General features: G+C 45.7%; 1 protein-coding gene across 3 annotated transcripts in view; it reads left to right on the forward strand.

Moving 5' to 3' along the window:
* Positions 1-27,192, forward strand: part of MACF1 (microtubule actin crosslinking factor 1) — a gene marked incomplete at both ends in the record, with an annotated part of 211,499 nt that overhangs the window by 127,754 nt on the left and 56,553 nt on the right. For 2 of the 3 annotated variants that reach the window (XM_084243391.1, XM_084243392.1), the window contains one exon: positions 22,601-26,008. In XM_084243391.1, coding sequence (XP_084099517.1) covers positions 22,601-26,008 — 3,408 coding nt within the window. Of the gene's footprint in view, positions 1-2,970; positions 3,467-4,594; positions 6,067-22,600; positions 26,009-27,192 lie in introns of those variants that run through there. The other variant, XM_084243390.1, reaches the window with a different exon arrangement.

The following is a 27,192-nucleotide window of genomic DNA, read 5'->3' on the forward strand; positions in this document are numbered from 1 at the left end:
ACATGAGCCTGGTTTGAATGTTGCTCTCAGCAAGTACATTCCATATGACCCTGGATGAGTCATTTACCCTCTTAGAGTCTCTGTTTCCTCAGTTTAAACGAGATATTTGTAAGCGCTTTGTCACAGTGCCTATCAGATGGTAAACAGATGATTGCTATCATCGACATCACGAATAGAGGCAATAAGATGAGTGGATATGAGAATGGGAAAACTTCTGACTAGATTATAGAGTCACATCTTACATTTTCTTTTTATTGAGGTAACGTTGGTTTAGAATATTGTTTGTGGGCCTCCCTGGTGGCCTAGGGGTTGAGTCTCAGCACTATCACTGATATGGCCTGAGTTCAATCCCAGCCAGGGAGCTAATTCACAGGCAGCAGACCTCTCCTGTCAGTAAATCTGCCTGTTCTGCACCCCACTCTTTTTCTGGTGAATCCTCTTACTACCCTCCATGGCCCTGTGCTCCAGTTCTTCTGTGCAAAAAGAGTATTTTTTGTGTTTTAGAGGTATAGCATCTCCCCCTTCAAGTGTCACATTTTACTTTTAGTACCCACTGGTAAAGATCCACCTTATTTAATGAAATATCTTTTATTTGCTGGCTTTATGTAAGTTTTTCTGCTGATGAAACCTCAAAAAGATTATTTAAGTTGCCTAATATAGAAATTGAGGTTGGTCAAATTGTCATTTCCAGTGAAAATCTACATAGAACTTTCTTTACATTTTCAACCAACCTTGTTCCATTTCTTCTCACCATAACTAAGTTCCTTAAATTAAGACCTTAGAGTTTTTGAAGGAACCCTTTCTCTTCTTAATCCCCTTTTTCTAATTAATCATCCAGTCTTATTTAGTCTATTTACAAATATTTTTTGATTCCAGTTTTCAGACTTTTTGGTCTTAAAACCCTTTTATACTTTTAAAAAATTACTGAGGGCCCCAAAGAGTTTGTGTTTCTCCATTGACATCTATTGATATTTACCTTATTGGTTCACTGAGGAATTTTTAAAAATCTGTATTTATTAATTAATTTAAAGTAATATTGTAGGGCCTCGCCAGTGTTGCAGTGGGTTGAGCGCAGCACTGTGAAGCTGTCTGCAGCCTCTGCAGCGCCGGTTCGATTCCCGGCTGGCCAGGGAGATTCCCACATGGTGTGGCAGACCTCTCCTGTCCCGCCTGCTGCTCCCCTCAGCAGTGTTTTTCGGTCCTTCTGCCTGTTCTGCTCCCTGCTCTGTCTCTGGTGAATTCTCTCACCCTCCCGCACCTCTGGTCTGTGCTTGTATAAATAAATAAATCTTTAAAAAATAAAAATAAAATAAAATAATATTGTAAATACCATAACATTAACACAAGTAATGTATTTCTATGGAAAAATAACATTTTCCAAAGCATGAAATATTTAATATAACATTAAATGGCATTGCTTTACAACTTTGCAAGTCTCTTTAATGCCTGGCTTAATAGAATATTCTCATAGATTTTCACATCTGCTTCTTATTCAGTCTGTTGTGGTATCAGATGTCCTATATAGCCTTATTGAACATTCATGAGAAAGTAAGAACTTAAAAAGGCAAATAGCATTTTAGTATGATGAAAATAGTTTTGATCTCATGGATACCCTGACCGGGCCTCGGGACTCCCAGGGGGTGTTTTAAGAACTCCTGTTCTAGTCTCTCTTCTCCATTCTAAATACTACCACCGGGCCTCCCCTGGTGGTGCAGGCAGTTGAGCGCTGCGCTGTGAAGATGTCCGCAGCCTGCAGCGCCGGTTCGATCCCGGCCGGCCAGCGAGGGTCCCACATGGTGTGGCAGACCTCTCCTGTCTTGCCCGCTGCTCCCCTCAGCAGTATATTTTGTCAGTCTGCCTGTTCTGCTCCCCGTTCTGTCTCTGGTGAATCCTCTCACCCTCCAGTGCATCTGGCCTGTACCCCAGTTCTTGTATAAAATAAATAAATCTTTAAAAAAAAAAAATAGTACCACCTTCCTGATGCTTGAGCTCAAGCCTATAACATTGCAAACACCTGCTACTGGGCTTCCTTGTCTGGCCTATCAGCCACACAGTTATCAAATTAATCTCCTTAAAGCATTTACCAGAATACGTGAAAATGCTTCAGTAGCTCTTGGCTGCCTATTGAACAAAATCCAGATACTTACTCAGTGTGGTATGTGTGACTTTTCACAATCTGGTCCCTGTTTGTCTCGCCAGTTTGTCTTCCCAGTGCTTCCCCCATAGACTGAGGTTTCTACCCACATTAGATAACTTGTTTTTATGGAACAAGCCATGCTCATATGACTCTGTGGCTCTGCTAATCCTGTGCCCTCCCTCTGAAGCCCTTCATCACTTCAGCAACCCCTCTGTGTTCTTTACTGTGTCATCTGTGAAGCTTTTCCTGACTTCCCTCTCCTGCTGTTGTCCAGCCTCTGCAGAATTTATCATCTGTAATCCTAACTTTTTTGGTGACCAAAGCAGTAGAGAGAAAATAATTTTTAAAAGACATGCTACAATATAGTTTGCTACTTGATTATGCTATATTGTAATGTATAGATTGTAAGTGCTGTTGGAATTTTGAGGAAAAAACTAAGAAAAACAGGTTTTCAGAGTTGGAATGGTAAGCCCAGCTGATTCTGCAACCCAATGCCCCGAATTCCCAATTAAGAGGCCTGGGTTTTGCCTGGCAAAGCTGATTAGTGCAGTCAGAAAACAAACTGGTTTCCCAGCCAAGGCCGACCTTAGTCGCTGATGTTGAAACAGGAAAGTATATAAAAAAGACCTAATCAATGTCCTTTCAAAACAAGTTTTTATTAAGTACTTGCTTTAAGAGATACTATTTTTTCCTAAGTCTGGTCCTTCGAGTTTTCTAGTTGATTGTCTAAAGGGAGAGACATGACTTAGCATGATCCAAAATCAGTTTTTGTTTTGACATTGTTTTAGATCTGTCTTTTCTCTCTAAACATCTTGGTGTTATTTCTATGACAGTTTATGCTGAAGGAATTTGAAGCACGCAAGCAACAGCATGAGCAGCTGAATGAGGCAGCTCAGGGCATCCTAACAGGCCCTGGAGACGTCTCTCCATCCACCAGCCAAGTACAGAAAGAACTCCAGAGCATCAATCAGAAGTGGGTTGAGCTGACTGACAAACTCAACTCCCGTTCCAGCCAAATTGACCAAGCCATTGTCAAAAGCACCCAGTACCAAGAACTGCTTCAGGACTTATCAGAGAAGGTGAAGGCTGTTGGACAGCGACTGAGTGGCCAGTCGGCCATCAGCACCCAACCTGAGGCTGTAAAGCAGCAACTGGAGGAGACCAGTGAGATTCGGTCTGATTTGGAGCAATTAGACCATGAGATTAAGGAGGCACAGACGCTCTGTGACGAGCTCTCAGTGCTCATTGGTGAGCAGTACCTCAAGGATGAGCTGAAGAAACGTTTGGAGACAGTGGCTGTACCTCTCCAAGGTTTAGAAGACCTTGCAGGTGAGTTAACATGAGGTCTACACTGTTGCCAATATTAGTAGCAAGTCAAAAGAAATAAATTAGTGGTAGTCCCAAGAATCTAGGGTGACCCTCATGTAGTTTTTGGACTCAGAAGAGCAATACCCCATCCCTTCATCTAACTTCCGTGAGAACTGTCACGGTCATTGCACATTGATTGGGTTTTAGCGATATGTGCCGCTTTACATAACGTCATCGTAGAGATTAAAGCTCTAATATACATTCAACCAGCAGGGAGAGATTTATGCTCATAGTTGTAGCTGGAGTTACACATGTTCCTCCATTGCTACTCACCAAAAATGCAAAATTAGAACATGTTCTAAACTTCCTATGATGGCCTTGTGCAAGAAAAATTTTGTCATTAATTCAATGCCTCTGTAGCGTTTATGGCTTTTTACCAACTTAATCACCTTACAAGATTGATGTGAGGGTTAAATAAGATACAGTATTTGAAGGAACCTAGCTATGTGCGTCTTTTATGGTAGGCCATCAGTTAACATTAGTTTCCTTCCCCTAAGATTAGACCCATCTGCTCTCAGCAAACTTTTTAAAAATTTTTTTTTTTATTTTTTACATCATTTTTTATTTTTAAACAATACTTGCTTCTCCCAACCTCTCAGATATAGTCCCCAAAGAGTTTCCTTCACTAGGGCGCCTGTGCACCATCACCTCAGTCCCCTGTGCTCCTCCCTCCCTCCCTCTGATCTCTCTCCCTCCTCCTCCCCTGCAGTATGTCTCTGATTTATAATTGTCCATTTTTGCTTTGTTGTGTTTTATACTGTTATTATTTTTTTACATTGATGTCTTATTTGGATCCCCTATGTTCCTGCTATAAATGAAACCATCCGATATTTTTCTTTTTCTTTTTGGCTTATTTCACTGAGCATAATTCCTTCTAGTTCCATTCATGTTGCTGCGAAAGGCATGAGTTTATCTTTTTTGATTGCTGAATAATATTCCATGTGTATATATGCCACATCTTCTTGATCCAGTCATCTATTTTTGGGCATTTGGGTTGTTACCAGGTTTTACCTATTGTAAATAGTTCTGCAAACATTTTAAATGTCATGTTCAAACGTGATTGATTAAAGTTTGATTTTCTCATTTCAGCTGATCGCATGAACAGACTCCAGGCAGCTCTTGCCAGCACGCAACAGTTCCAGCAAATGTTTGATGAGCTGAGAACCTGGTTGGATGACAAACAAAGCCAGCAAGCAAAAAACTGCCCAATTTCTGCAAAATTGGAGAAGCTACAGTCTCAGCTCCAGGAGAATGAAGAATTTCAGAAGAGCCTTAACCAACACAGTGGTTCCTACGAGGTGATTGTGGCTGAAGGAGAATCTCTGCTGCTTTCTGTGCCTCCTGGAGAAGAGAAAAAGACTTTGCAAAACCAACTGGTTGAGCTCAAAAGCCACTGGGAAGAACTCAGTAAAAAAACTGCAGACAGACAATCCAGGCTAAAGGACTGTGTGCAGAAAGCTCAGAAATATCAGTGGCACGTGGATGACCTTGTGCCATGGATAGAAGATTGCAAAGCCAAGATGTCTGACTTGCGGGTCACTCTGGATCCAGTGCAGCTGGAGACCAATCTCCTGAGGTCAAAAGCTATGCTGAGCGAGGTAGAAAAACGCCGTTCCCTGCTGGAAATATTGAACAGTGCTGCTGACATTCTGATCAATTCTTCAGAAACGGATGAGGATGATATCCGGGATGAGAAGGCTGGGATCAACCAGAACATGGATTCCATTACAGAAGAGCTACAGGCCAGAACAGGGTCCCTTGAAGAGATGACCCAGAGGCTCAAGGAGTTCCAGGAAAGCTTTAAGAATATTGAAAAAAAGGTTGAAGGGGCCAAACACCAACTTGAAATCTTTGATGCTCTAGGTTCTCAAGCCTGCAGCAACAAGAACCTGGAGAAGCTTCGAGCTCAACAGGAAGTGCTGCAGGCCCTGGAACCTCAGGTAGACTATCTGAGGAACTTCACCCAGGGCCTGGTAGAAGATGCCCCAGATGGATCTGACGCTTCCCAACTTTTACAACAAGCCGAGGTCACCCAGAAAGAGTTCTTGGAAGTGAAAGAAAGAGTGAACAGCAGTTGCATGGCAATGGAAAACAAGCTGGAGGGGATTGGCCAATTTCACTGCCGAGTCCGAGAGATGTTTTCTCAGTTGGCCGACCTGGACGATGAGCTCGACGGCATGGGTGCTGTGGGCAGAGACACTGACAGCCTCCAGTCCCAAATTGAAGACGTGCGGCTGTTCCTTAACAAAATCCAAGCCCTCAAATTAGACATAGAAGCCTCTGAAGCAGAGTGCCGACAGATGCTGGAGGAAGAGGGCACTCTGGACTTGCTAGGTCTCAAGAGGGAGCTAGAAGCCCTGAGCAAGCAGTGTGGCAAACTGACAGAGAGGAGCAAAGCTCGCCAGGAGCAGCTTGAGCTGACCCTGGGCCGAGTGGAGGACTTCTATAGGAAGTTGAAGGTACTCAATGACATGACCACAGCGGCAGAGGAGGGCGAGGCCCTCCAGTGGGTAGTGGGGACCGAAGTGGATGTCATCAACCAACAGCTAGCAGATTTTAAAGTAAGTCTTCCATTATGTCTTCCTCTTTGTCTGTCTTAATACATGCATTTTTCTTGTAACTTGGAAACCGGTAGAGTGTACCTCTACATTTCTGTCCCTGGTTTCATTCTCCTCACTTCCATCGCCACTGGAGCAGTGTTTGGAAAGTAAACAGCCTCTTGAACAGAATTCTGAGCAAGTGGTTTGAACATTTTTCTGTTGCAGTTTATTTTAGTGTTTATAACCAATTAAGGGTATAGAAAGAAATGTCCAAGCCTTATCTAAGAATCTCCTCTTGTGCTTTCTTGAGTCATCAGATTAACTGATCACTTAACAGCAGTGAATGTTTCTTCAGGTCCCTGCTTTTCAAATTGACGTATGAGATCCCTAAGATAAACATGAGCTCATCTTCCCAAAGTGAAGATTCCAAGGGGAAATTGTTGATGTTTTATTGGTGTATTATGAGATAAAATGCTCGTGAATTAAGGTGTAAAACACAGACACTTCAAAGACGTGTTCCGCTTGTAGCAAGACTACACTTGTACCCAAGAGCACAAATTCTCTACCTACATGGGAATTTGAGAAGCATTGCCTTAATTGCAAAAATGTTTTGATTCCTTGCCTGAGTCAGAATTTCTACTCCTGAGATTTTGTGAGTCTAAATTAAAAAAACAGGGGGAAATTAGAGGAGTTGACTCAAAAGAGGGAATTTTCTGGCTCAGGGACTCAGAGCTCTTAGGCCTGTCTATTGGGTCTTGGCTCTCAATGTGTGAGCCTTTTGCCCCAAGAGTTTCCTCTGCTGTAAATACCTAAAAGTGCCTCCCTCTACTGCCATAGGTTTCTCTGCTGCTGTTTGCTTCCTGGTGCATGGACTAGATCTGGAACACCTTATTTCCATCACTAGTATTAATTATCCCCACTTACACAGGTAGTATTCTACACATCAGAGTTAATTTGTTCACCCAGAGCTCTCACCTCTGGAGATTCTTACTGTGAACATGGGTGGAGACATGGTATCGTCACCAGGTCAGAACCACATGGGCAATTGCAGGAAGGTGGCTGTTTCAGAAGGGCTGCTTTATCTTATGGATGTTCAGCACTAAAGTGGGGGCGTTGGCTGAAGCCCCTTTACGCTGTCTAGAGACAGTGCAGTTAGTCTAAGCTGCAAATTAGTCCGAGTTGACTTAGATCCATGCAAGTCATCGCATTTGAGTTTCTGGAGGCACCCAGAGAAGGAAAGGGTAGGGAAGGAGAATTCAGTCACATGGTTTCCCCTGCTCCAGTGCCTGGCGACTTCCCTCTTCATTGTGTACCTTTTCCATTGTAAGCGTTTCAGAAGCAGGCTCTTTGCAGACATGCTTCACTTACCCAGTTTATTTGGATCATGTTACTTGGAATTAATTGTCTACCCAACTAAACAGATTTTCTCAGAAAATTGGAACTTACCCCTTTAGGTTCCAGAATAGTTTCATCAAGTAGATTCTGGTTGACAAGGGATTTATTTAAAATTTTGTTTGTCTGATTTTCTCAGCACTACGTTGTGTGTAAGTTTTTCCTGTCCATAAGTGTGAGTGCAGGTTAACATCCCTGAGAAGGTCATACTGTTCTCTACTGTGGTGATATCCTCAAGGGTATTGGAGACATTTGGAGCGACTTTGTATTAGATGTCCCTGTCCCTAACTGCTATGCAGTTTGAGTTTTGAGTTCTGAGTTGAAGTTCTTGTTCAGGGCTTCTGTATTGTGCTCGTTGGATGGGCTGTGTGTCCAGGTAGGGCGTGTGGGGGAGGCAGAGGCACTCTTTCTTGCTGCTGTTGTTTTTCACTGTTCTCACTGGGTCTGCCTGTAGCCATCTAACCCTTCTTTCTAATCTTCAGCAAGCGAGAAAATGAAGTGAACAAGCCTATTAAAATTGTGTTAAATATGAACTAGAATATTAAAAAAGAGTCCAAGGGCAAGTGTAAGTAGTGTTTGGATTCAAGGACAAGTAATCATTTTCTTTTCATTTAATATTTGATTTCGAGAGACATTGTGAATTTTGATGTGTCTGGATGATTTCAAGAAATTACTGGACATGGCCGTGTTTTATTTATAGCCTGGATTGTGTTCAGAGTGCAGTGGCTGCTTGATTGGTGGTTATAGCAGGTTGTTTCTCTGGATGTGAGGGCAGGAACCACACACTGGCCAGCTGGGCACCTGCAGTGGGTTTACCTGCAGGGGCTGTTGTTGACAAGACTAGAAGAAGAGAGGGAGAATAGTGGAAAAGTGCCCCATGTGTGACCCACCATTTAGTCAGTAGGTAGTTAATATAAAATGATAAGTATCCCTGCTCAAGATGGGGGGTGCAGATCCAGAAGCCTAGTTCCAATGGTCTTTGGGCAGGAGGGTAGGCGCACACCCTGGCTTAGCTCATGCTGAGCTCATGGGAAATGAAAGGATGAGAGGGGGAAACTCCCTGTCTCAGTCCCACAGTCCCCTGGAGGATAAGTAAAGGGAAAGTCTTTTTGGATCCATTCTGAGAACTGAGTCATTTTCATGAATTGAGCATTGAGCTCCTGGATTAATGTGCTGTGTAGGCCAGCGAAAGATTCATCTTCCCTCACAGCGGCAGCAGGACAGAGTCATAAATTGTGGCTCTGCTTTCATATTCAAGTTGTTTTAAAAAAAGAAGAAACAGAGATAAACATATATTTTGAAAGACAGCGTTAGCTTTAAGTTTCCTGTGCTTTCCTTTTTCTAAAAGGATCCCTCTCGGCACAGAATCTGCTTAAGAGAAGCAGATATGAATCGCTGCAGCAGAAATGCAGGCTCTGCTTTGACCTAGTGATCCCCCGGGGCAGGGAGCAAGACAGACAGATGAGGCCAGTCTGAGAACCCTAGGCTTACTTGGGACTGTGCAATAGCGCTGGCAAACACAGAGAGGGGCAGTTTGCCTGCGGGGAAAGTTATTTCCTCCTTAAATTAACGTGAAAAACTGAAAGTTATTATTCCTGAGAAAGGCTTTTTCCCTCAATTGCTTCTGAATAATTGATAGATTCTGGTCAGCCAGGAAGGACCCGGCAGATGAGAATGCAGGTAAGTCTCTTCCATTCTAAACAGACAGAGACCGCGAACCTTCCTGAGGTAGGTCCTTGACTAGAGATTCAGCTCTCTGTTGGAAGTAGAAAGCAAGAAACAATGCCAGAAATCACAAATGAGAATATGGAGCATGTTTTCAGAAAACTGGAAGGAAAAGACCTTGGCTAATCTCTTCAGGAAATTCCGTTTTCCTGACAAGAAATTCCGTTTTCCTGACAAGAACAAGAGAGTTCTGGTGATCGAGGAAAAGGAATTGTATGTACTCAACAGGAGACTAGCAAGGAGAGAGAGGCCTTTATTTCACTGATACTTAAGCCAAAGAATTCCCCCAGGGTGGTCTTCCTGGAGAGGGTAGAAAAAGAGGTGAAATTTGGAGAAGAAAGAAATATGGTCAATCTGATGATAAGGAGAGGCTTTTCCTTATTTTGAAATTCCTGGTGTGGGTTTTATAGTCAAGAGTTGAGATCATTCTAAGTCTCAGGCCTCCCGTTCCCCACCCCCACAGGAACCATGCTGGCCCCTCAGTCAGAAAGCACGAGGTGCTTTGGGCATCAGTCTGGTGACCGGTATCGAGAAACGCGCCCTCACATGCTCCATTCTCCACATGCATTTATGTTTACTATATATCCAGGCTTCAGCTTGGCGCTCTCCCACTCAGTGACAAGAAAAGACAAGTGAGAAAATGGGAACCTTTTTCAGGTCTGTGGCTTTCTCACAAAAGCTCACTTCACCTGGTGTGCGTTGGCCAGCCAGCTTCCCCTCCCTTGTCTTTGAGGCCAGGCTGACCAGACAGGTGAGGCAGCAGCTTCCCTATGACTGTTCTCACGCCTAAGTAAGGCTGAGCAGAGCGCAGAGACCTGGATAGCCTACTGTGACATCAGAGCAAGAAAGCCTGGAAACACCTTCATTTGAATTTTTTTGCCTTATGTAAAGCACACTGAGGTGTCCCAATGAGCACATGTAAAAACCCATGGAAGAGAGGACATGAAGCTGAAAGACTGCCACTTTGCACAAAAAATACTTCCTCCTTCCTTTCAAATAATTACAAAGACAGTATCAGCTCATCTACTTTTTTGCCAGTTAAATTCACTAGAGAATAAAGCAAACAAGGTCAGCACTATCTGCATGTCCTTGGAAAGAAAGGAAAGCACACTTGGTGTGACCTGTCTGTCACCTGGAGGTTTTGGAATCTCCAGCCTTACAGCAGCCAAGAGGGGCTGAGTGGGCCCCCACCCCCACCCCACTCCCCTCCCCTGCCGCTTCTAGCCTGTCTTGGTTTTTTTCCTAAGCAAAGTTACTCCAGTAGGAACTACTAGAGTCCAAGTAAAGAGAATACTCTAGAACAGGGTTTTTCCGCCTCAGCACTCTTAACATTTGGGGCTAGATAATTCTTTGAGGGGGGAGGGAGGGGGTTGTGCTATGCAGGGTAGGATGTTTAGCAGCATCCCTGCCCTGCCCACTAGACACGGTAGCTCGCAGCCCTTTCCCAATGTGACAACCAAAATTGTCGCCAACACTGTCACGTGCCCCCTGGAAGACAAAATCTCCCCTGGAAGAAAATCACCTCCTATAGTACATGTGGGAAACAAAATGCAGCTATAAAGGTGCTCATGGATGAAGTTAAATATTTATGTAGCAAGCTGCCTTCTGGAAATCTGATAGTTACTGCACAGTAGCAACACTGCCTGGAAGTCAGCCTTCCTTTAGGACAGACCCTGGATTCTTTGTCTTTGCTGGTGCTAGTCTGTGCTTTAAAATCTCCTAATCACTCTCCCTGGCATCTGCAGTTTATTTTGCATTTAGTTGTTGATGCAGGTGTTTGGTTGATGGTGCATTTCTGAAGAGAAGAACAGCCTTTGTGGAAATACTTCAGGGAGTTTCCTTATGCTCTGCCTTTAAGGGGAGGTCGTCCCAGTTGTTCTCAGCCAGAACTCAACTGCTGATATTTATAACCTTATGTGACACCCCCTCTCCCTACCTCACCCTCACCAAAAAATTCCAGTGCTCTGTAATAATCCTCTCCACCCCCATGGTAGCAACTGGGTAGGGAGAGGTAAAGGAGCCTTTAAGGCCTTTAAGTTTTCTTCATGTTGAACTTTTTCAGTCCTGTTTTAAGTATTTTAAATATCAGCAACATCAGCGAAATCCCAAGAATGCAGCTCTTACCTCATCTTAAACAAGCCCCTTGCTTTAATGAAGGTAATAAAACCAAATGGAAGGTAGGCAAGAAAGCAGACACAGAAATATGTCTGGAAATTTTGAGAGCAAGGGAAGATTTTCAAGCAACAAATGAATATATCCTCATTCCAAAGAAAGGACTTTCAAAGCAGTTTGAATTCACTCTTCATATATAGTGTCACCATGTCACATTTGCAACTAAGATTCATTGTACACAGAGGAAGAAAGATATGTTCCAAAATAGCTGGAATTCACCCTATGCAGAACTTGTGCTTATTGCTGATTCTCTGATTAGTGAACACAGTTGAGATAAGCACAGACTTGCAGACCAGGCCTGTATCTTGCTGTCTAGAAATGAATGGTAAATGGTTTTAACCTTGAAGCTCCAGAAAATTCTGGGCATTTTCAAGCTAGCTAGCTGGGTGGCATACGGGCTATAAAGTAGTGAGCTTCTAGAAAGTATACTGAGTTGATTTGAAGGACACTTTTGTTAGGGTTGGTTGGTTCACCAGGAATAAAATGAGTCCCAGAGGGAGTCAGTCATGCTAAGCACTGCACCAATGCATCACCACAGCAAAGGCTTTCTCCTGCCAAATGAATTCTTTCCAGGTCTCAGCTGTCCCAGTAGGAAAAATCTAGCTATGGGGAGAATCTGCTATGTCTCCACCTTCCTTAGTATGCTGCCACTACCACTACAAAGTTCTTTTCATATACCAGCCTCTGGTATTGACTATGGAAGGTTAATGGGATGCACTTACTCCCCAGGCCTTCACAGGTTGTTCTCCTTACGCCAGAACTGTGATTTGAAATGTGGACCTTTCAGAACTTTGGCCACCCAGGAGTGTGAGAATAAGTGCCAGGTGGTTGATTATGGTCCAGTGGATCCTTTGTAGGGATTAGGAGGAAGGGACTCCATGTTTTCTTAACATCATCCTTCTTAGCTGCTGGCTCTGTGCTGGGCCTTGTAGTGTACTGGGGTCCCAGTCTCTAGTTATCAAGGGCGTATGGAAGATAGATACGGAGAACTGCAGTGATAGTGAGGTTAAGTGCAGCAAGAGAGTGCTAAGTCTAAAAGATCTCTAATCCTAAAAACCGCCCCTATAGAGCCTCCCTGGTGGCGCAGGGGTTAAAGTCTGAGCACTATCAAGCTATCACCAGCCACTGCGACATGATTTCGATCCCCAGCCAGGGAGCTGACCCACATGGCATAGCAGACCTCTCCTGTCTCGCCCGCTGCTCCCCTCAGCAGTGTACTTCAGTAGATCTGCCTGTTCTGCTTCCCACTCTGTCTCTGGTGAATCCTCTCACCCCCTGTACCTGGCCTACCCCCCAGTTTTTGTATGCATAAATAAATAAAAATAAATCTTTAAAAAAAATAACTGTTCCTATAAAATCAGACATTTACAGGTAAGAAAACTGAGACTTCAAGATGTAAATGTAACTTGTTGAAGACCCATTGCAAATAAATGTTAGAAGTGGAATTAGAAAGGTCTATTTGGCACCAAAGCTCAGGCTTGATCAGTGCTTTTCAAGTGGGGGCCAGTTTTGCCCTTTGGGGGACTCTTGGCAATATCCAGAGACATTTGGCATTCAGTGTCTGCTGCTAAATATCCTATAATATACAGGATAGTCCCTGTATATTATACAATAACAAAAACTATTCAATCCATTTCTAGAAAGATGGAGGTTGGGAGGGAGGGAGTTTACCTCTTCAGATTCTATGACAAGTAAGAGATAACTGATGAAATAGTTCCACTCTCTGGGGAAACCACTCTCTGGGGAAACTACATAGCTTTCACCCTTTTTTTCAAAATTAGTTAAGAAATAGAGTTGGTTTGAGAGTGACTTATACAGATGTGTTGGATAAAACCAGAATCTTGGTGAACTAATGTGAGTCAGTGGCTAAAGAATTCTCTCCATGCTTGACCAGTCCCCACCACACCCTGCCACAAGGCTCCTGCTGTGGAAATCAATCAGCTGTGTATCTCAGGCTGCTTCCTGTAGGGTGTGTTATGGAATGGCATCAGCCCCTGCACCAGCTGGGAGTACTGATCTCAGTGTGATTTTATCAGACTCTGTCTCTTTTGAGTCTTGCTATTTGGAACAAAGGATCCTCTGTTAGAAATGCAGAGTGCTGGTGTGATTGGACAGTCAGCATGTACGCACATGGTTCCCACAGAAAAAAATGACATAAATTATGCAGCAGCCTTCTAAAACTTGAGCCTCCGACATGGTTTTCCCTTCGTGTCTGCCTGTAGTCATCGTTCTTCCTGTGAGTGCTTATCTTTCCCCCAGATCAGTTCAGGAGCCATCTGATCGACGGATTAAATGATAGCATCCTTCAGAACAAGTTCATATCTGGGCCACCAGCCTTTTCCTTCTCTAGTCTTAGAAACTGTATTTGATCCTCACTGTCTTTCTAGTGTTATTTCCTGCATAGGCCACCCATTTATCTCAAACACTCTCTATGTATTTTACCTACTTGACTCCTAGCTCTCTACCAAGCCTACATGATCTCTCAGCTCACTGCTTCTTTTCATTAACCTGAGCAAAGCAAAATTAAGGAAAATTTGCCACTTCAGTTACACTTGAAGAAAGCCAGATTCTGAAATACTGTTTTGTAATTATCTATCACTTAAGAGTCAAAGTTGGCATTTACTCAGTTGGCAGTTAAAAATCTTCATGTTTCATTCAGCTTGGTGAAGTGAAAAAAATTAGATGCCAGTTCCAGTCAGAAATATCCAGCTTTTAATTCAGCCTCTACCATTTACAAGCTGAGTGACCTTGGGGACAATTACTTAACCTCTATATAGTTACTTCAACTATAAAATATAAACAATGGTAAATCATACCATTAGGGTTTTTATGAGAAGTAAATGAAGTGATGTGAATGAAAGCACTAGGCATATATTAAGTTTATCCAGACATACAAATTAAAATATTATGAAATCTTTTTTAAAAGGAAGGTCACACTCTTTGGTCTACAAATGGTCATTCCCCAAAAGGCTTGCTCTAAGGCCCAGCACCAGGTTAGATTCATTCTTCTTGGAGAAATAGAAAGTAAGGGGATAAACTTAGTTTGATGAGAACAGTGAAACAAGTGGATGGACAAAACAGATTTCCTGAGGGGAACAAATACAGAGCTTGATTCTAACCTTAACCTTTATTCCACCTCAATGCATAGGTGGGTTTTTGGCTTCCCTGGTGGTGCAGGGGTTAGTCTCAGTGCTATCAAGCTATCACTAGCCACTGCATCATCAGTTTGATCCCAAGCCAGGGAGCTAACTCATATGGCACAGCAGACCTATTGTGTCTTTCCCACTGCACCCCTCAGCAGTGTATTTCAGTAGATCCACCTGTTCTGCTACCCACTGTGTCTCTATTGAATCCTCTCATCCCCCACACCTCTGGCCCACATTCCAGTTCTTGTACGCATAAATAAATAAAAATAAATCTTTAAAAAATATACGTAGGTGGATTTAGGTCATGACTCCATCTTTTACATAGCTTTAGATATACTTTATGTATACATACACACATACACAAGTTTACTTATTTACTTATTCACTTGTTAATGTGTTTATTCATATTGGAATCCCACCAGCTAGCAGGTTTTCCTGAGACCATTTAACCTTGGCTTATATGCTGTACAGATCAATGTTACTTTCATATCATTAACCAGAATTAACCAGAGGCCATTACCAGCTCTGACTTCCGCAGTCACTCAGAGTTACCCATCAGATTGGCTTTAATGATCTCAGGGTCCTTGGCCTAATTAGATTTTAACATAGAGCATGTTATCTTCCTCTGTTGCCACTGTGTGCATACTAAGTCAGCATCTTTTGGAGAGACACCTCTTAATATTAATCAATCTTTAATTAAAATGTTGAGATGTGAGAGGAAAAAATATCAGCTCAATTGCAGAAGAAAGCAGCTTAAAAACACAGATATAATTCATCTGTCTAGCATATATATATATATATATGTATATGTATATGTATCTTGGCTCAAGATGTTTTATAAAAAAGTAATTTTTCAGTTTCAGCAAATATGTGTTTGTAATGCTTGGTTATATGTATATATGAGTCAAGGGAAGAAGATAAGAATTCAAAGAAATTGGACTTATCTTGGGTCTTCTCCAGCCAGAATCCACTTCCTCCATTCTAGTGGATCATTAATATCTCTATCATCTTGCAGTTCCCTCCTATAAGAAGAACTCTGATTTTGGTCTAATTATTTATATTCAAACCTGAGTTGTTTGTTTATAATCAATGGTAAGGATTGCTTTAGTATCTAAATGAAAGACAGTTTTCAGAAGTCTCTGGCCCCTGCATTATTTATTGCCTTCTTTTCTAATATTGGAAAGAGACCCTCTACAGCAAGATTTCTTTTTTTTTTTTTAAGATTTATTTATTTATGCATCCAAGAGCTGGGGCACAGGCCAGAGGTGTGGGGGGGTGAGAAGACTCACCAGAGACAGAGTGGGGAGCAGAACAGGCAGACTGACCGAAGTACACTGCTGAGGACAGCAGCAGGCGTGGCAGGAGAGGTCTGCTGTGCCATGTGGGTTGCTCCCTGGTCGGCTGGGGAATCGAACTCGTGCTGCAGAGGCTGTGGACAGCTTCATAGGTTGCGTCTTAACCCCTTGCGCCACCAGGGAGGCCCTACAGCAAGATTTCTTGAAGATTCAAACCAAGAACCTATTCCTAGAAACAGCCATGCAGCCCTGGAACTGAAAGACTGTTCAGTCTCAAGTGAAAGCCCACATTGTAACTCTCTCAGAAGGGTCTCACCTGAGCCTCCAGGTCATGTTAGGGACCCCCAGATCTATTCTCTCTTGGCACTGTTTGCTTTCCTTTCAGAGTACTTATTCACAACTGAATGTAAATGAGTGCCTGTCTCCCTTCCTAGAATGCAGTCTCCTGAGCAGTCTTGCTCATCACACTCTCCCTCAGTGCCTGGACTAGTTTAGGGTGCATAGTAGACCCCAATAAATATTTATTGAATGGACAAAAACAAAAGAATCAAGGATACACCGTGTGACTGGCTCAGAAGGGAGCATTGGAATAGCAGTGTCATGGAAGCCAAAAGACAGTCTCAGGAAGAAAGGCCATGACTTTCTCATCGCTGCTTCCCTTTTGCCCCTGTGATCTGACCTGAGCCCCATCACTGCATCTGAACTGTTCTTTTGGAGTATTCAGTGACTTCCTAATCAGACCTGGTGGCCTTGTCTCACTCCTTGTCCTCATCCATTATGCGGCATTTAATGTCCTACCTTATTTCTCAGACCCTCCCGTCTGTTTACTTTCGTGGCACCGTTCTCTCCCCCTTCCCTTCTCTGGCCGCTCTCTGCTTGTTGTTTTGCTTTGTCATCCTACCCTCCAAAAGTGTGGCTCCTAAAATTCTATCACTGGCCTCTTTTCTTCTCTCTCCACACCCATCCACTGCGATGGCCAACCCGCTGTGTTGTTTGTGAGACTGTTTCCAGATCTGTGTCTCCTCTGTGTATTCCTTATGTGTGAAGGCCTTTCCGGATGCCTCCCCGTGGAGAGCGCCTGAGTACTTCCTGCTTGGTGTGCGCTAAACTGAATATGCTATCTTCAGATATTTTCTTCCTCCTTGTTGCTGTTTTATAGCACTCCTACGCCCTTGATAACCCACAGTTAGGACGAGAGTATTATTTTCTCCCTATTCTCTTAACCTTTTATCTGGTAAATGTTAATTCCAGTTATTTGCCTCTGCAATTTTTTTTCACACTCCCCTTCCTTGTTTTCAAAAGTTCATGCTTTTGTTACCTCTTTCCAGAACTGTATAGCCTTCCTAGCTGATTGCTCTACCCTCAATCCTCCCTATGTGCAACCTGTTCTGTAGCTACTGATGATGCAGTATCAGCAGGTCTAGGTTCAAATCTTAAAGAGTAAAGGCATTTAATAGCTGTATTACTATCAACAAGTAAGTTTGCCATCCAAGGCTTCATATCTTAATTAAGGATTTGAAATTAAAAATTATATCTATTTATACACACACATACACACACACACACATTAAATGACAGTTGAATGCACATCCAGTCCCAAATTCTTAGGAAACTTTCCCATACACCACTCAATAACTCTTCTAATCCCCTGTTAAGTTTAAATAGATAAATCTTCATGTAGTAATGTTTGGGGGTTTTGTTTGTTTAGGAAACCCCCCCCCCCCACAAATTCATGTTTCACATTGACACCAAGGGCCCTGGTGAACTGGCCTTGACCTAATTACCATTCCCACCTCTTGTTTTCCACTTTCGTATACCCTGTACTTAAGCCATGCAGACTTAGAATTTGCTCCTTTAGGAACCCGGCTTCTTAAGTCCCTGCCTCTAGCTTTGACTTAGAAATCCTTGTCCTTAGCATCTCTGTGTCTCCAAGTTCTAATGCATAACTGTGATTCCCTCCACAGAACTTCCCCTTATTCCCCCGCCTGCCTTCCTCCCAGTCTTCTCAGATCTTTTTTAACTTGCAAAGCCCCATACTTTTGTCACCACCACTGTCTTGGTGAGTAGCTAAGAAAGGGATTAATATACTGTCTTTTGGGAAATTTACAAGCAGGAAAGGTCTTACAGGGGTCATGAGAGTTCCTGCAGAGTGTGTGGAAAGTTTTCTCATGGGTTTGGGACTACACGAGGGCTCAAATAGCATCAAGATGGTTAGTGTCCCGCGTAAAACAAGTTTCATGCCATGCGGTGTTGCTTAATGAGCCACTCTGTGGCTGTATCTATGTAACAAAAGCACCAAAGGTCGGCAGTGACTGATGCCCAACAGGTACAGACGAATACTGTGAAGTTTCCACTTGCCAATAAGTAAACGCTTGTAAAGTCTAGAGATCCCAAGATGAAAGGCATTTTGTAGATTTAAAGTGTGCAAGATCCAACCAGTCTTCTGTATCCCCCTCTAGTCATAACTAATCCTTTGAGAGAAAGAGGTAGATGAAAAGGCAGTGTAGACGCTAAGGAAGTGAGGCCCTGAGGTCTCCAATTTCTCCTGGCCGGCAGGCTGGTGGTTCACGTGGGGAGCCAACACAGGCAAAGGAACAGGTCCAGAACTTGGAAAGGGAGCTGGGTGAGGATATGAGGAGACGCCACCAGCTGTCTTTGAGTAGGACGATAGCAGGGAAGGCCAGAATTGTTCTTTCTTCTAAGTTCACTGAAGGAAAATCTGACACCAGATTCTGTTCTTAGGCATTATGAAATGAGCAGAGAATTCTTTGAACCCTATGATCAACTAACTAAAACTAATTTGAAATTTGGATTCAGCATGCTTGTTTGTCTTTACAGGAGTAGAGGGAACACCCAAAGAGGCTCTCTGTATCACCCCATACTTCTATAAAAGTTTGCACACAACATGTGAAAAGAACGGATGCTTTCTGTTGTTGTTATTGTTGGAGCTATCAGGGTAACAAGGGCTGAACACTCTATCAGGTGTTTATTTCAGTCACTGAGAGGGCTTTTGGCAGAGTTCCACATACCAAAACTAACAAGAAAGTCACCAACAGAAAAAAAATAAGACATGGAGGAAAGAGACCTAGCACTTCCTCACTTGATTTCTTTCTAAACACCCACTAATGATTGTTTTTAAATGAACAAAGCACTCTTTTAGCTTCTTTTTTTTGGGGGGGGAGGGGGCAGGGACTAGACAACTTTATATCATCCTTTTTATATTATTACTGAGGTTTCTCAGTAATATTCTCCTAACTCTTTAGTCAGAGAGAGTGTGATATAAGCTGATGAGTGATTTGAATCTGAACTTCATAATTGCTAAAACGTTCTACTTATATATGTTATAATAAGAGTGGTGAGAGTAAGGTATATAGGTGTAGGGAGAGATTAAGAAAAGACTGAATTTATTGGCACCTGACTTGGTGAGGAAACAGGAAAGGAATTTCTGGCCACGAAGTTTGTGATTCCACATCAAGATCATTCTTTATAATAGAATAACCACCCACCCCGAGTCTAGAGCCAGAATTCCTCGGATTCTTCCCGCCAGAGGGGCCCTGGCATACTTGAACGGTCTATTATGATATCTGAACACTTAAGTGAGTGTATCTGGCCAGGGAGAGTTGCTGTTGAAACCGATCTTGCCTTCCCGAGATTTTACTAATTGTATTGAATAATTAAAGGAAAATTAAAACCTGAATTCCCTGAAAATGTTAAGTATCATGTAAACTGATTGGGTTTTAGGCTAACAGTGTGTCAGTTAGAAAGGACCTTAAAATTCATTCTGAACAAACTGATAGCGGATTTGTGAATCTGTTTCCCCAAATCCCTGCCAACTGTGATGGCTTGAACTTCTGTTCACACACTTCCAGGGTCAGAAAAGTAACCACATTGGGGGACACCCTATTCATTGAATAGATATAAGAAAGCTCTTTTTTGGTTCAAAATCTGCCCTTGGATCTTAGTGTGCCAGCTGAAGGAAGACATTCAGAACAAGCTTCCTTCCTCCCACATCCCAGCCCTTCAGATAACTTCATGTTAAGCATATTGCCTGGAACCTCTCTAGGTCAAGTATTCATGGTTCCTTCTAGTGTTTTTCCTCAAGGACAGGGTTTCTAGTGTCTTGCAGTATAGGACCCAGAGGACTCGGGATTCTGGGACAGCTTCTTTAACAGGCTTATAACTAAAGAATGTTAAAGTTAAGACTGTCAAAATCCAGTCTCCCCCTTCCCCCTTTTCAGTTTACAGATGGTGAGAGAGTCTTTTGGGTATGAGTGGGCAGAATTGATCATTGCCTCTTTGGAAGTGAGAAATGAAGTGGAAAACATTTTTCCAATGAAAGGTCTTTTAGTTGCTTAATTCTGATCACAGGCTTCAGCCTGCACCTCATTTTTGCCAAGGACCTCTCTGGTTCCCTAAGTAAACCCAAGGCTCAGCTCAGGGTTTCCCTCCTGCATCTCCACACACCAAGTATTCACTTATCCATAAGTTTTGCCGTCTATGGCAACCACATAGCCTGACGGATTCAGAATTTTTAATATTTTTTTCCTTCATAAGAAAATGGCCATCACAAATAGAGCAGCGTGATGCACCCCCACAGAAAGGCCGGCACCTCCAGGAGTCGGTTTCCTGGGTTGCCCTTTGTACTCTCTGTTTAACAGTTACCAAGTGACCAGATGGCTTTCCTAAAAGCCCAAAAGCGGTGGACAGCATTGTGGACCACCTTTCCCCAGGATTTTCTTCTTTGAGATGTGAAATGCAGACCCATGGTTTTCAGCTGGCCCTAAAGAGGCTCAGGTTTCCTTGCATGTGCCCAGCAATGACGGATTCCCGGTGTACGTGGGCACCATCTCCACCGCCCCAACCCCCTGCTCCCCTGTCATTGCCACACTCAGGTCTGCGGGCAGGGACACCCTGGTTTGAGAAAGGACTGACCAGATGTATGTAGGGGTTCGGGGCGGGGAGAGAAAATGCCCGGAGTTTATCCAGTAACTCGGTCTCTGAGCGTGACCGGATTCCTCTGGACACGAGGAAGGCGGCGAGTTTTCGGCTGGAGTGGGCTCGGGCCCGGCCGGGGCGCGCTGACATTGGTGGGACCAGGGCGTCCTTGGCCGCAGACCCGGGGCCGAGAGCGGCGCCGCCGCCGGCGCAGCCCACGAAACCCCGCGGGCGGACGGGCCCGCGCGGCCCTTGGCAGAGGCGGCCGGCCGGGGGGCGGCGGGGGCGCCCTTGCGGGCTCGCGCGCCCTTGGGCCCGGGCCGGGGGGCGGCGGGGGCGCCGTCGGGGGGAGGGCGGGGCTTCCCTTTGTCAGGGGATTTGCGCGGCGCGGCGGAGACTCGCGGGTGCCGCTCCCCCCACCTCGCCCTCTGGGGGGGCGGCGCCTCCCCCTCGGCCGCGGGGCGCGGCGGGTGTGGGCCGGCCCGGCGAGCCGAGCGCACGGCGCCCGGGCTCGCTCTCCCGAGCCGCTCGGAGGCCCCGCCCTCGGCGCCTCGGCCTCCAATCCCCGCCGCCGCCCCGCGCCCCTCTCGGCGCCCCGCGCCCCGCCCGCGCGGCTCCGCCCCGCCCCCGCCCGGGCTCTCCGCGTCGGCTCCGCGGCGTCCAGGGCGGCCGGCGGGGCGGGGCGCGCGGCGAGGGGAGGAGGGCGCCGCCGGCCCAGCGCGTCCGGGAGCGGCGGGCGGGCGCGCGGGCCGCGGCGCGAGGGAGGAGGGCGCGCCCCCGCCCGGCCCGAGCGGAGCCTTTTGTTCGCGGCCAGAAGTTTGCGTGCCGGGGCCGTGACAGCTGCGCGGGGGCCGGCGGCCGGCGGGGCGCGAGCGGAGGCGGCCGCTGGACATGCGGCGCGCGGCGCGGCGGCGGGGCCCGGGCACGGGCGGCGGCGGGGCGGGCGGCGCCCGCGGCGCGCGGGACTCGGCGGCCGGAGGGACAAACTAACTTCCTGAGCGCGGGACCCGAGGCCGGCGCGGCCGGAGCCACCTGCCAGCCTGCGGTAGGCGACCCTGGCCCTCGGGGCGCGCGGCGCGGCGCGGCGGGGGGGAGCGGGCCGCGCTGAGCCGGCCCCGGCCGAGCCCCGGCGGCCGCGCGAGGCCCGGCGCCCGCCCCACTCGCCTCGATTTGCGGCCGCGGCGCCGGCCGCTCCGGGAGCCACAACAATGCCATGATGTTCTGGAGACAGGAAGCCCCGCGCTGGCCCCGAACGAAGGACTTCCTGTGTTTAAAGTTGCAGGAATATCCGCCGTCCAGCCCAGTTCAAATGCAAACACCCGGACTCGGGAGGACGGATGGCTAATTCAGACCAGCTGGACTCTCCGGGGAGGGAACTGAGGTTAAAATGAAAGGAATTCCTGGGAGCCTGGGCCGCCCGTGAAGACTGTAAAGGCTGTGCCATTGTTGTTAAGGACACGGTCGGTCTAAATTCTCCGCTTCCAACTCTGTTTCGGGTCAGGAGTGAGTGGAACTAGATATTGAAGGAGACTTGTCAGTATCACATGATTTTTCTACTGACTGAATTTGAAAAGAGCAGTGCTCTTTAAAAAAAAAAAAAGAAAAAAATTAAAAGCCATACAAGGATTTATTTTGTTTGTTGATGAACTCGCACGGTTTATCTGTCTGCAACTATGAGGCTGCTAGCCTGTGAGGAAAAAGCTGTTACTCTTAGAGCTTCTCCCAGCATGGTTTCAAAGTGGGACTTCCAGGACTTTCCGAAGGGCAGATCCAACTGGTGGTTTGGGGGTATGAACATGTAAGCGGACTCTTAACTTATGCAGAATGCATTTTTGTGGAAATCGTGAAAAACTTGTAAAAGGTTGATGGTTCGTTTTGATTGAAAAAAGTATGGGTAAGCCACTCAGCAGGCCAGACTGTTTAAGGCAGAACCCCACCTGCCTGGGGAAAGGAGAGGACGAGGATGGCTATATAGAGGATTGCTATGTTCCGCAGCGGTCCATATATGATACAATGAGGATAAATGAACAAATTGACCAGGGGTCAAAGCTTAATCAGACTTCAAAAAGCACCATGGAAAAGATGGAAGGAAGTACTATCTCCAGCAATGGTACGTTAGGAGCAGCCTCCAATGTCTTTGAATCTAGAGCACCAGAAGGCAAAAAACTGGATGAAAGAATAATATTTGATGCATTAAAGCTAAGCAGTGATGTGCAGAAGTCAGCACCTGTGCTGCCCAGAAGGCGGCCAAATGCAGAACGGAAAGACAATGTTAACAGGAGGTCCTGGAAGTCCTTCATGCCACCTAATTTTCCAGAATTTGCAGAAAGGATGGAAGCTTCTCTCAGTGAGGTTTCAGAAGCCGGTGTTTCAAATGCTTCCTTGCAAGAGAAGAAGGAATCCAGTTCTGCATTGACAGAAAGTTCTGGTCATTTGGACTCCAGGGAACATCAGTCAGAGTCAGTGACTCTGGAACATGTATCCAAATCCATAGGTATTCCAGAAGTGCAGGATGCAAAAAATTCAAGTAGAGACTGCCAGGAGTTTAGATTGCAGCAGCACAGTGAGAGCTCTCCCTATGAATTCCAGCCTCTGGAATCAGAAACTGCAACAGTAAGTGGTAACACGGATGTAATGCAGGAACACAGATTCTCAAGTGCAACCTGGCCCAGAGCCATGAAAAGTTTGGCTAAGGGAGGCTTCACTGAGAAGCAGCACCCCCTTGGGGATACAGCTTGCACTGTGGAAATGCCACCTCTCTCCCCTTGTTTGAGCGAAGAGCTGTTGGATCCAGAATTGCATATTCTCATGACTCCCAGCCTGAGAGAAAAAACAGAATCTGAGCTAAAGTTTGAAGAGGATGAGCGATGGATCATGATGGAGGCTGAGGAGGAATGGGAGGAAAACAAGCTCTCAGAGAGGGGAAAGACTTCTCTAATGGCAGATGAAAAAAAGAACAGCCTGGCAGATATTTTTGAAGAAAGAGAACAAACACACAGTGTAGCTGTGGTGGAGGGCGGAGCAGATTGCTCAGCTGCTGCCTCGGGGCCACTTGACCACCTAGACGTTGGTCAGATTTGTCACTCTGACGACCCACAACCAGCTAGGAACCAGTTGGCTTCCGTTCTCGGGGATACACCACCTGATTACAGCTGTGTTCTCACAGGTGAGGGCGCTGTCGGTGAGCTGAAAGAAAGATCCGCTCAGGGACTAGAAGATCTTGTTTCAGACTTAGAATGTGCTGTTGGTCCTGCCGACCCAGAGCCGCTCTCTGACACGGATTCAGTACAGATGTTTCTTGAACTTGAAAAGGAGTGTTTGTGTGAAGAAGGAGTGACTCCTTTAGTTGAGCTGGAGAATCAAGCCTCTTCTGAAGGGCTGGCCCCATCCCAAGATGCAGAAAATTCACTTGTAATTAGTCATTTTCCAGAGGCTGTCTTAGAAAAGGAACATGCAGGCCTTTTAAATGTGAGGGTAAAGGACTATGATACTGGGTTGAACTGTGACCGTTTTAATGCCCTGGATGCTTCTCAGGTGCCTATGGAACTTATTGCCCACTCTGATACTATGGGGGACACTTTGACTGTTAGTGAGGAGTCTGAAAAAGTGCCTTTTAGCCCCGAAGCTGCAGGGGAATTTATGCTCAGACACCCAGCTGATCTGGAGTCACCAGGAAAACTGGACGCAGGAGAACTGTCCAACACTGGTTGCAGGGCTTCTCGTGAGAAAAATTTATCAGGCTTCGAAGCTGAGCTGGCCAAAGAAAATGGCAGTTTGTCCCAGGTAGACTGCAGTCAGAATGAGGGCGGTGTTAAAGAGTGTGTTGAGAGGGTCCCGCTCAGTTCTGCTTTGGGATATGAGCTAACTGATGTTACCTCAGGATCTGAAGTAGGGGTGTTACCCTATGATTCACATTTACTAACAGATGAGAATCACGTGGAAGGTGAGGAAGGGGTTGTTAATCAAGAACACAACAGCTTGACCTCCTTGGGAAACGTGGACTTTTGTGAATTGTCCAGAGGAGAAGTTTGTCAGGAGAATGGTGAGCCACAAGATCTGGATTCTGAAGCAAAGCTTGTAGAGAACAGCGCCCCAGCACATGTTTATAGTGACTTCCCAGAACAGGTCTTCCAGGATCTCCAGAGGAAGTCCCCACAATCGGAGATCCTGAGTGTGAACCTGCTGGCTGGAGGACTGAGACATAGCAGAGAGGGAGTGGAAACTGTGAATGATACAGAGCCCAAGCTGAGTGTGGCCTCCTTAGAGGGAGGGGAGACAGAAATGAGAGAGGCAGATTCGCTGCTAAATGAGGCGCACATTCCCAGGACTACTAATACCAAACCAGTTTTGGAGGAATACATGCCCACCCCGCAGAAGCCTGCCCCGACTGCTGCAGAGCCTGCCTTAGAGGACGATATCCCAGTTGCTGCAATGACCACCCAAGAGGGGCTTGCTGCCCCGGCTGCTGCAGTGGCTGTCCCAGAGGGAACTGCCATAGCCGCTGCCACCCTGCCCTTGCCAGAGGAGGATGTACCACTCACTTCAGTGGCCACCACAGAGGGCCTTGTCCCAGCTGCTTCAGTGGTCACCACAGTGGAGGAGCTCTCAGCTGCAGCAGTATCAGCCCCCGAAGGGGCTTTGGCCCCCGCTGCTGCAGTGGCTGCTTCTCAGGGGACTGCTCCAGCTGCAGCAATGCCCACCACAGGGGATGACACCCTAGAAGGGCCTGCCACTCCAGCTGCTGCAGTGCCTGCTACAGAGGAAACTGATACCCCAACAGTTAGATTACCCACCCCAGAGGAACCTGCAGCCCCCGCTGCTGCACTGCCCACACCAGAGGAACCTGCTGCTGAAATTGCTACAGTGCTCTCCCGGGAAGAGCCTGCAGCCCCAGCTACTTCAGTGCCCACCCCAGAGGAGCTAGTCACCCTCACTGTGAGAGTGCCCACCCCCGAGGAACCTGCTGCTGAAGCTGCTACAGTGCCGGCCCCTGAGAAGCCTTCAACCCCAGCTGTCACAGTGCCCATCCCAGAGGACCCAGCCTCCCCAGTTGCTGCAGTGCCTGCTATGGAGGAGGGTTTCTCTGTTCCTGTACTCTTCCTTGGAGACACTATTCCCCACACTGACTCAGTGCCTGTCTCAGAAGAAGGAGCTCCTGTTCTAGAGGAGGCTTCCCCCACTGCAGTGTGGATGAAGGAGGACCTTGATTCCCCAGGTTTGGGAATAAAAGAGGTGACTGGCACAGTGCTGCCTGGGAAAGTGCCTCTGGCTGCAACTGATGGATTAAATTCAAATGAGGTAATTGTTGCTCTTTTGTTGGGGAAGGATCTGGAGATGAAAGTGAGATTTGCAAATTCTCTGACTTGGTGGTGATTGAAAAGGGCACAGATTGTCCTTTCTCTGGTTTTCTTTGAGGCCCTTGGCTATTCAGGTCTTTCTGTTGAGTTCATGGTTGAAAATATATCTTACTTTCATCTGGTGAAAACTTTATCATTTGTACTTGGTTATTTTACTCAGATAAGCCAAGTCCAAGGAAAACGGTAATGTAAACAGTTGTTGGCTTACATTTTGAAAAAGCTTTTTCACAAAAAAGGGTGACTCTGCTTTTGAAATGTACAGTGCGCCTGTTCTTTCCTAAAGCGAGAGGCTGGGTATTGATCATTATGCCAGCAGTCAGCTAGAACTTGGTCGGGTAGAGGCCAAAGTGACTTTGGAGTGAAACCTGGCGTGGTTACTACTTAACCACTCTAGGAAAGTTAGATATCCTGACTCTCCAATTTCCTCATTTGTTAAGTCAGAAGAACCATGGGGATTGTGAGAATAAAATGAGATGACCCATTTAAAGCACCACATGTATGAGATTTCAAACACTCAGTATCCTCCCCCTTCCCCTGTCAGATAGATATGTTGGTTAGTTGAAAGAATACATCAAGACAGGTTGGGTGAAAGCAATATACAGATGTGTGAATAATAGCTCTCCAGTGCAAAGGTATGTTTCCTAAAACCAGAATAAAGCACAATGTTCATGAAAATAGAGATATTTTAGTCATCTTGTCAACCTTTGTGTCCTGAAGCGAATCACCTGAACCTCTTATTTCTTTATAAAATTAAGGGAATTGGGCTAACTGTCCTCCTGGGTGTCACTTACTCCAAGATGCTATGAGATTCTTAATGGGAGAGAGCAGACTATCTTAGAAAACCATCGCACACTCCTGGTCAAAGGAATTTGAGAGCAGCAGCTTTCCACAGCTCATTGCCCCAGTGTCATTTGGTCAGTGGTAAGCATTGAAGAAGTCACAAGTGTGATTCTGATCAGTATAATTAGGGATTACTGAGTACAGAGGTGGTTTTGATTTTATACCATCCCTAGAAACCAAAACAGGACCTTCTTCATAGCAGCTATTCACTGACTAAATGGATGAGTATCAATCTCTCGAATACCGTGGGTGCCTAAGGAAAGATGGGTTTTCGCATCCATCCTT

The sequence above is a fragment of the Talpa europaea genome (genome assembly GCF_964194135.1).
Source record: "Talpa europaea genome assembly, chromosome: 9".
Lineage (NCBI taxonomy): Eukaryota > Metazoa > Chordata > Mammalia > Eulipotyphla > Talpidae > Talpa > Talpa europaea.